The following is a 10,938-nucleotide window of genomic DNA, read 5'->3' on the forward strand; positions in this document are numbered from 1 at the left end:
GAAGAAAGATTTGATGTCAACTCCTTTTTCCACTTATTCATGACAAGTTGGCCTTTATGAACTGGAATCATTTGAAAGATAGTCAGTCTCCACAGGGTAAAACAAGGGTATTTTTAGGGGCAAATACTCATAGGCAGGAAAAAGAATAATAAGCTTTGAGGGTTCACAGTCAAACCCACGCACACTGATGGCCAAACACTACCTCCAGCATTCCATTTAGACCAGGAGTAAAATTTCTTTCCAGCTGCGTCAAAGGGGAAGTTTCCAAACATTTCAACCAACATCTATAACACTGTGTGGTTTTTATAAATAAAAACAATTATCTTGCTGCATAATTAGCACATGCACAGTCCAAGTACCTATGAGTACCAGCTCTGAGTAAGTTTTGCAAGTTTACCCACATGAATTTACAAGAAAAATCCCAAGGAAGCTCTTAAACCCACAAAACCTACAGCCAAATACACCAGTAAGCAAATACCTGGCAATAGAAATGGAAAACATTATGTTGCTCAATGTTAGGAGGAGATTAAAAAATGCATATGTGACAGGAATCTATTATTGCAGAGCCCAAATATTTTTAAAATGAAAAAAGGAAAACAGGAGCAGTCTGCTCCATCAGCAAAAAGCACTCCTTGACAAGGAACTGAAGTCCCTCAACACAGGAATGCTTTTTCAGTATTCAAGAGTGAGTTTTGGGAATTTCTCCCTCAACTTCCCTGCATCCAACACACTGCCCCCCTCAAGAGTTGCCTCATGCAGACCCTGGCTGGCAGCAGTAGGAACGAAGCACAGGACATCAAATTTGACTCACCCACACTACGTATGGGATCAACTCCCACTTTCTGAAGTTGAAAACCTTGTATTGCTGGTGCATTCCCAGAAAATACTTCAGGATGCATTCAGCGCTTCCAAAGGCACACCAGGCCCTGTCCTCCAAGGGAATCCCTCCCAGGACTCAAACAATCCCGGGTTTAGTCCAGAGTGACTATTTCTGGGTGGGTAGGAGGTGTTTCCCCAGGGCAGCCAAACAGCCCTGCAGTCAGTGGGGCTCCCTATTGCTGACAGAGCAGAAAACAAGGGAGATAAGGATGCACAGCCAGGGTGGGAGTCCCACACAGTCTGTGAGGAACCTGTAGCTCATTAAAAACAAGTGATTCCACAGGCTGGGGAGCTGTTCCTTTTGATGTCTTACCTTGCAAGATATGCAGACACTTGCACTTTGATCTCTAGGAGCACTTACTCAGGGGCTTTCTTACCTTCACAGGTAGGTAAGTGAACAACAGCACTGGTCTCATCTTGCCCAAGACATTTTTAATATGACCATAACAGTGGTCAACAAGCATAAGGCTGGAGCTTAATAGAAATCAAATTTTAGGATGCATTTTGTTCATTATTAACATCCCAAATTCTTTCACGTGCATTTCAAAACTACTCCAGCAGAACAAGGTCAGTAGGTTTGTCCACTGCTTGTGTTTCACTAACTCAATTTTATTTTTGGATGCAGAAAGTGGCAGGAATGATGATGACAAACTGAGATTTGCATTGACAGCAGTCATGCAAATGCTTAAGAGTTCGTATCACAGATGAGAAAGAAATGCAAAGGGTTTCAAATTGCACATGGGGTTTGCAAATTTTACACTTTCCCTTGGAAAACTTAGTGCCACCGTGCTTCAGGGTACCAGCAATGACCTTGGATTGCCCAAAGCACATCACCCTTGTCAGCCAAGTAACACAGATGAAGGAATTCCTGCTTGGAGCATATCAACAGGATTCCTCAGTCTTTAGAATTTCTGCACTCAGAGAGTTATGAGCTTAACTGGACACATCAAGGTACACTGAGGCTTGACAGACAATTAAATAAAGAGAGAGAAGTTTCCATTTCTGACGTAAATTAAGACATCGCTACAACTGAAAGTTTGATGAAATCCTCCACTGTTGTTGGGGGAATTACCTTTCAGAAAGTCTTTTCTTATTATTTTGCAATTCCTTGCTCTCTAAACAATCTTTATCAAAACATGTATGAAATCCGCTGACTCCTAAAGTACTTTTATTTAGTAAACACCTGGACAAATTAGAGGAAAAGAAAAGGATTTGTTTTCCTGAAAAGGATTTATCATCCTGTTAGAAGACAAAAAACCTTTAAGTAGTAGCTTGGGGTAACCAAATAGGAAAATAAAACCCCTTCAATTTAATTGTTTAGCATGAAATGGAAACAGTAGCAGCTTTCACAAACATGTATCATTCTGAAAGCCTAATTTTTTCAGTCCTATCAGCTGTTCTGATACAAGATACCACCTCTGCCTAAGTCTTGTCCTCCCAACATATTTTGACTACTAGATCTGAGCCATCAGCAAGAACACAAACCCAAACAGCAACTTCTCCCGTTCCCTTTCAACAAGTCAACTATTTCCCAGCCACAAATCAGAATCTGATAACATCTATGTTGTAATAAAAAATATTAACCTTTAAACAAGTTACTATTTGTATTGGATTTCAAGCATTGAGTTTAACTCTCAGTGACAGTTCCCAAGAAAACAAAGCCTTCTAGAGCCAGAAAACCAAGAGAGAACCAAATGTTTTATTTCCTGAAGACAATGTTATATGAAATTTTCAACAGCAATGACAAAAACTTGGTTCTCAACATTTTATTAAGCACAGTTCTCATCAGCTCAAGAGAACATCAACTTTCAAGAACTAAAAGTGGTTTAGTTTCAAAAGATATGCACTAAGGAAAAGAGAGTTTTCACAGTCAGTTCTTCAGATGGGTCCCACACCCAGCCACCTCACTCTTTCCTAAATACCTTTCAAGAAAAAGATGGGCTTTGCAGCACACTCCAAAGGTAAATAAATCAGAGCTATTTTGGAGTCTGAGGGAACAAACTCAAAAGCTCACCCTGCCAGGCTGTCTCTTCTGTGCCATGGCCAAGTTTAAATACACTCACTGCTTTCAGCTGTGGCAGTGAAACACAGCAAGGTGGTTTTTAACAAACTGCAAGCTGACTCTGAAAACAAAGAAAAAACCTATGGTGTCAAATCTCTTAAAATACCTCTAACAAAAGAGTGTAGATGACAGTCTGTGGTAACAAAACAACTTCCCAATCAATTAAGAGTTCTTTACTTCTTGTGACCCGAGGCATGAAGGACTCAGCTGGCATTCCAGAGGCACCACATCCTTTCTAATCAAGTCAAAAAAGCCACATTAATCAGAGCTGTTTAGTTATCCCTTTCCAGAAAGACTAAGACTGTAATTCAAAGTTGCAACCTTCAGAAAGAAAACAACTAATTCAGAACATAAGAAAACGGACAAGGTTTAGACCAAAATTCAGTCAAATATAATTTGGAAAGATGACTCCAAACCAGAAGCATCACAGAATCATGGAATGGTTTGGGTTGGAAGGGACCTGAATGATCATGTAGTTCCAACCCCCTGCCATGGGCAGGGACACCTTCCACTAGCCCAGGTTGCTCAGAGCCCCATCCAACCTGGCCTTGGACACTTCCAGGGATGGGGCAGCCACAGCTTCTCTGGGCAACCTGTGCCAAGGCCTCACCACTCTCACAGAATTTCTCCCTAATATCCAATTTAAACCTCCTCTCTGTCAGTTTGAACCCATTCCCCCTTAACCTGTCACTCCAGGCCCTTGGAAATAGTCTCTCTCCATCTTCCTTGTGGGCTCCCTTCAGGTCCTGGAAGGCCACAATCAGGTCACCCCAAAGCTTCTCTTCTCCAGGCTGGACAATCCCAACTCTCTCAGCCTTTCCTCACAGCAGAGCTGTTCCATCCCTCTGATCACCTTGGTGTTCCTCCTCTGGACTTGCTCCAACAGCTCCATGTCCTTGCTGTGCTGGGCCCCCAGAGCTGGAGGCAGCTCTGCAGATGGGGGCAGAGGGGGCATCAATTTCTTCATGAAGGTCCTAATTTAGGCTAATTGCTATTTCTGATCATCTTTTATTGGATTTAATTCACATTTGTCCAAACATCATCATACAGAATTTACAGAATTCCCATTCTCATTCACTCATCTTTTATGCTTCCAGACACAATAATTTGGAAGACACCAGCTTGGTACAGGACAGTCAGCCAGAAGTCCATGTTCTGCCAAGTATCCAGTGCCCAACACTCATCAGAAAAAATCCCCCTTGGTCCAGGATTCTTTTTTCCTGATTGTCTCCTTATTTTATTTTGAAGTACTTCTTCCAAGGAAGCCGCTCAGGAAGTTGCCTCAGCAATGGTGGAAGTCTGTTCTACAAAATACAACTCACATAGACAGCACTTACCTCCAATTGTCAGGATTGACACTGACAAACTACTCTTTCCTGTAAGAAAAACACTTTTTTTTTTCTTTTTTGTAAAAGGCTTTTCTGCTTTATGAAGTTTCTCTTCTATAAAGCTTAAATTGTCATAACATCTGAAAGCCTTCGTCAGATTGGGGCAGCACAAATTACTGATATTACAGAGTATTTTATACTATTTTTTTATGCTTTTACATTGGCAAAGGTTCAATTCCGAATTGCACATCCTACCCAAAGGGATGATCCTCAAGTTCTGTGCCCATTAAAAACCTTTGACAGAACCAGGTCAAAAACCTAAAAGGTAATTTTGACCTATTTCTGCAGATCACAAGAACCAAAAGGTGTCTTGTGTTGCGGCTCTCTCCACAGTTTGCAATGCACAAGAATCACATTTTCTACAATAAGAGTGAAAAATAAAATCAAAATATTGTATAAAACATCTGGATTACCTCCCAGAAGCTGTCACTAGAAACTTCTACTCCAACAGAATCATCATATGAGCCAGACATTTCGAGGTATGAAGAGCTTGTGAGTATTCAGAGCTCAAACACCTTCAGAATCTGTAAAGAAGATTTAAAAATGATTAATGAGTATTATTAATGAAAAGCTGTTATGAAGTTACGAAAAGAGAAATTATGTTGGGCAGCATCTAGGGATGCCAAATAAAAACAAGAGGTAACCACACAGGGCATTTTGCAACAGAGAACTTCCACCACACCAAGTTCCTGGCTCTTCTCGTGACATTTGTTGTCCAGAAACCTTTCAGTGCATTTGCATTTTGAGTTTAATCCTACAATTTCCTGTTACAACCAGAAGATTGAGCAGAGAGATGCCTATTCATTAACTATTCCACTTCCAGAGTCTTCCACAAGAGACAATCAAGTGCTCTTTGCTTCTGAAACAATGGCCTGCCCTGCTTCCCATTCCTTTTCTACTGGAAATCTGTGCTACATAATGAAAACTCTTAGAAAAATTTAAGGCCAGAACCACCTGTGTCACATCTGTGACATGTCACCAGAGTATGTCATTGGTTTATTTTAGCAAAATGAACAAACAGAAGAACAATCAGCTCCAAATTCTGATCTTTATTAAAAATAAGTCATTACTTTAATAATTCAGGCATTCTCACTTTTACAGACACAGCTGCAAGGAAGAAAGATATGATTTATCCTCATGGCTGTTTATAAATCACTGTGTATAAAAAAATTAGGGGTACCCCAAGCTGACATTTAAGATGACATTTAAGATTAGTATCAAAACTGGTACTGAGACAAAAATTCAGGCACTTGCATCCATAAATGCAATTTGTGAGCTGGAAACCAAGAAGGAGGAAAGAAAGGTAACAGCTCCCTCACAGAACACACACAAATCCATGTTTAATCTCCAATTAATACTTCAAGTTTAGACTGCTCTAAAAATTTATTTATTTTATATATAATTTTATTTTTATATATTTATATACATTTATTTATTTATATATATTATTTATTTCATATTTATTGACAATATATCTATATATTTATTCTCTCTCTCTCTATATATATATAATTGTCTATAACCACTACCAGGGCTACATATTGGTAAACAGATTTTACCCCCCCTTGTGGGATGAATACCTTAATTCAATTTTTCATCCAATTCACTGACATAATGCAACTCTCAAAAAGCTTAAATAACCTTAACTCTGAATACATAAAAACCACTACAGGAACATCAATTGTTAGATTTTTATTTTTAAAAGACAACCAAAAAAAATATAAGAAAGGTTCTGCGAAATGGCAAATGAGATCATAACGAGGCAAATTATTTTTACATGTTATTGCAACAATCCTCAAATTATGTTATTAGTAATTACAAAAAAACCCCAGTTTTTCTACCTGTGCTTTTACTGAACCAAGGGGGAAAAGTTAAAACACTACCCAATTTTGAGTCTCTAAGCACCACACCTATACATGGAATGTCTTCTTTCCAGCTCAATTTTGCCCCTTGCAATTTTTACAACACATCAGGGTAAGCAAAGATCACATTTGCAAGTGGTTTTATATTTTTTCACATCCTTTCCTAGGTAGCTATAAGCAGCATAGGGAGGAAACAATAAAGTGCAATAAAGTTGCAACTTGTTGGACAAATTCGTAAGAATAGTTTAAAATTAAACAGCTTTTTCTAGGAGTCTGCTATGCAGTGGTATCTTTATCCATGATTTCTGATTATTATTTTATAATATACAAATATATATAATATCTCATATATTATAAATAATAATATATATGAGATATTGTAATAATACTATTGTTTTATAAGAGTTGTTTAAAGACAACTTGTCAGATCAATAAAAACAGATTCTGATAACTGTTTATTTTTCCTATTAAGGCAACCCTGATTACTCTGAAACCAAGGAAGCTACTGAGGCAAGCCTGTGTGCCAGGAATGCCATGCAGAACAAGGGAAGGAACAAGATTCCAAGGGTTGTCAGGAAGGGTTATGGTTGTTTTTCCATAACACACCAAGATTTTTTTAACCCAGGTTTTTACTGCAGTTTGGAAGAGATCAGGCAGAGTGTAGAGTTCAGCATCTTGGAAAAAGAAACCAATTTAATAATTCATCCACCCCACTCCCCCGAACCACCTGAGCAGTATTTTTTCCCCCCTCCAATCCTAAAAAGACAAGACAGTGAAACTGTTCTGAAGGAATAATCCAATGTCCACCTACCTTTAACAAAACAGCCCAAATTATACCAGTGCTGGAAATTTAAGCTGAAAAGTTACATGGAAAAACTGAAAAAGCTCAAAACAGAGCTTTTCTTAAATGAGGGAACAGGTTGTGGGGAGTGGTTTTTTTCTCTTAAAAAAAACCCTTTTATTCCTCCTCAGCTAAAACTACGCAACACAGAGTTATCCCTTTTTTCCATAAAAGCATGAAAACCATCAGCACTCAGGAAATACTGATGGAATGAAGGTTTTTAGAGGCCAAATACTACGCTGTGAGAAAGTATGAGCAAGCGTATTTAGGGAAATATTGTGAAGTCATAGCAACAGCTGGCACAGAAAAGCCACTATTTGTGCAGCCCTACTTAAAAATAAACTGAATTTTGAGATAGGAACATCGACTGGGGTGAGTCATGAAAGAGAATTATTACAGCAGCCGGGCCTTTAGCACATTTTTTCTGTCAGGGTTTGGTCCTCCCCTCCTTCAAGTGAATTTGCAGAGGTTTCACAAGGAAAGTTCATTGAATTTCTATTTTTTTTCCCTGCAGGGTCTTTCCTTTCACTCCAAGAAGTCAATCTATCAACAGCTACAGCTGTCATATAAAATCTAGAAAATTTAGACCAAGACAACAAGAAAGATTCTCCACAAATAATCACCTGCATCTCACAAGCCTGGGGGTTCTTTGCTCAGCTGGATTGCAGCAGGAAGGAAGAGAAGGCAAAGGTGTAAATCTCATTCTCCTCAAAGGCAGATTGAAAATTTTCACTGGACAGAAACCCCCTCTGGATCCTGCTCTATGCCCTTTCCTCAGCCAACACAAATGACATTTCATGACTATCATACTTTCATACTTATCAGGATGATATCCTCGTGTCAAGGAACTTTGGATTATCCATCAAAAACCAAAATATCAATAGTTTAATAAATCATCGAGTCCAAAGGCCTTTAAAATAAGTTTTTACCTGTGTCACCAGAAGCAGGTAAAGCACCAAACACGAAGCAGCACAGAGAAAGTCATAAAAGGTCCTAAAAGAAAGTCATAAAAGGTCCCAGCACACATGAACCACTACAACTTATAGAGGCTAAAAATAAACCACGAAGTCCAGCTGTCAAAAATAACTATATTCTAAACAGCACATAATGTAATAGCCACGGAAATGGGGGTTTCTGGTCTCTGGTTTTTCAGCAATTCTTGTAAATTAGGATACATTGATCTTTGTAACTGAGCAATAAATAAATACGACTTTTTTTTTTAAAGTTTCCTCTTAGGGAACATTCTAGCTAAAGACCTTGCCCTACAACGTGAAAAAAATTGCTATAAACGTCCTGAAGGCTTAACACAGGAGGATTTGGGAAAATATTAACCAATAATGAGCAAGCAGACCTTCAGATACCACACACAAAACCAGCTGAACAGAATAAGCTGCCTCTGCTCTCAAGAAGTTGAGTTTGATGTTATTACCTTGAAAGTAATTTGCAAAATTCCTTGCTTTGCTCATGTTGAAATACTTGATTTATTATTTTTATTACGTCAGGTGGCAGAGATCAGCACAACACACAACCTGCAAAAATCTGTGCAATAAATGCAGATTTTTAAGATAAAATAATCCAGTGAATCCCAGTGTTTTCAAAGAGGAAGAGGGGAAAGAGAATTTGAAGAAATCCTTCAGTTAAACCCCCTCAAGCTTCTAATGATGAACTCTCACTGTGAAACACAGACAGTCTCTAGAAGAGAAAAGCATCTGGTCATATTAGCTTTTAAATTTATTTTTGGAATGACAGGGTTTGTCACTAGGGATGTGACTCATCAGGATCCCAAGTTTCATGACTGGGGAGTGAATTACTGAGGTACAAGGACACAACTGCAATTAACTGCTCATAAAACCCTTCAGCTATAGGATCCTTCCTTAATATATCTCCACTGAACTCTCAGGGTTTGTTCCACCCAGAATAGGAAGGAAATGAGACTTCACTGTATAGAAATAAATACATCCCATGCTTTAAGTGCACACTCCTGTGGTTTGCTACCAAGTGTACCTACCATGAATATGCTCTACCTCAAATTCCCTGGCTAAATAAAGCAATTTAGACATGACTTCCTTCCCTATTCTATCCATATATAAGACTTCTCAGCTTCCTCAGGGTTGCAATCTATTTGCTGTTTACATAGAGAGAAAAAAGCGCCATAATTTCTTTAGCAATACAGTGAAACCATGAACCAAAACCTGTTAAAATCACAGCTACTGTACACTGAAAACTCCATAAATTCACAGGACAAGTAACTACAGGAAGAAAGGTCGCTTGGGTTTACACATTCCAGTGACACCAAAGAATTCCAGCCCCTGGGTGCAGGGAACAAATGCAGCAAACCACAATTAATCACCACTAAGTGCTGTGAAGTCTTCTAACTGCAATTAGTAGACGTGACTGCATTTTATTAATAGAGGTCAGGCCTTGGCTTTTCAAAGGTGGAGTCTCAAGTCAATGATTTGGGCCAAATTCTTATTTTTTCAATCTATAAAACAGGGAGAATAGCACCCTCTTTCATAGGGATTTAAGAAAATCCCTCAGTCTCCATCAAGAAAACAACTACAGCAACAAATACCAGAGAAAAGGCCATAAAAGGAAATTAAATCACTATTTCCTGGGGAATTCAGCCTGTATGTTAATGGTTGTAACCACTGAAAGTAGAATTAATTCACTGCCCTAAATATACAAGCGATGAACACCCTTCAAGCCATAGTTTTAACACACATCACAAGATCACTAAAGAAGTTTAAATTTCCATGGTATTTACCACATGTAAAAAACCCCCACTCAACTATAGAGAGAAGACAGTCTCTGAAATTAAACTCTAGATAAAATAAAAGGAATGGGAACAGTTATTTTTGGTAATTACACTTTGAATATTTTATTAAAGGAATAAAACTTAAAATTACCAATTAAGCTTGATCACACTGGAACAACACACAGCACAGAAGTGCATCTCAAAGGTGAGACAACGACCCAAACTTTGCAAAAAGACTCTTATCCTGCACATTTTATTTCACATATATACAAGTAAATAAGACAGGACAAGTCATGAGCCACTGTTTCTGTCCAGTTTGACACTGAAAGAAAATAGAACTAAAATTTTTATCCTGCGTGTGGCCTGTCAAGTAGAAATTATTATTAATTGTGAGATTTTTGTTTTAACCAGGACAGTTATTACTCACCTTCAGAGGCTTTGTAGAGGTTTCTAATTTCAAGTTAAATAGACACTGACCACAGGAAATTATTAACACTGCAAAGTACAGGCTTTAAATAGCATAGATACACCAGCCAAGTTGATAAAGTGGTATGTGGAGCTTTAAAATACTTGCATAAATTTAAATTAAACCTTAATATATTCAGATTATACTTCTTGCTTATCTGGAGGTATGAGAGATGAGGCAGTAATCAGAATAAACTATGTGAGGAAAAGAAAATACACAATTCTGCAGACAAAAACTGCAGATAAAAATTGTATTTATTTTATAACACTCTCCCCAAGCTGGAAAGGATTGTTAATTTTAAAACCTTTTAGGTCTTTTTGATGAAGGAAAAATCCACATTAACATTTTCTTCGCTGCAGAAAAAAAAAAGCACATAAAATTTGGCTTTCGGTAAATTTTACCAGAAAACCACCTGAAGATCTCAGGACCATTTGTCACTTAAAGTAACTTTAAAAAAGACTCTTTGATTTTTCAAATCAGACCTTTCCATTGTTTAGCTTTGACTGATTAAAATGATAAAGTGCAGGAAAAACTTCAGTTTAATTACAAGTGTTCACCCTTTTCTAATGTTCACTTTTGTAGTGCCTGTGACATCACCCACTAATTCACCAGTCCTGTCAGTCTCCTAACATGAAGTGAACCTTAATATTCATAACTAAACATTAACCTTAATATTCATAACTAA

The 10,938-nt window shown here is 38.0% G+C and overlaps 1 protein-coding gene across 6 annotated transcripts in view; it reads right to left on the reverse strand.

The window, feature by feature from the left end:
- The window catches only part of PACSIN2 (protein kinase C and casein kinase substrate in neurons 2), a 41,669-nt gene that overhangs the window by 16,339 nt on the left and 14,392 nt on the right, over nucleotides 1-10,938 (reverse strand). For all 6 annotated transcript variants that reach the window (XM_027693524.1, XM_027693522.1, XM_027693526.1 and 3 more), the window contains exon 2: nucleotides 4,743-4,853. In XM_027693524.1, coding sequence (XP_027549325.1) covers nucleotides 4,743-4,802 — 60 coding nt within the window. In that variant the 5' untranslated portion in view covers nucleotides 4,803-4,853. The remainder of the gene's footprint in view (nucleotides 1-4,742; nucleotides 4,854-10,938) is intronic.

This window comes from Neopelma chrysocephalum, unplaced genomic scaffold (assembly GCF_003984885.1).
Source record: "Neopelma chrysocephalum unplaced genomic scaffold, ASM398488v2 Primary Assembly neopelma1_92, whole genome shotgun sequence".
NCBI classification, from domain to species: Eukaryota; Metazoa; Chordata; class Aves; order Passeriformes; family Pipridae; genus Neopelma; species Neopelma chrysocephalum.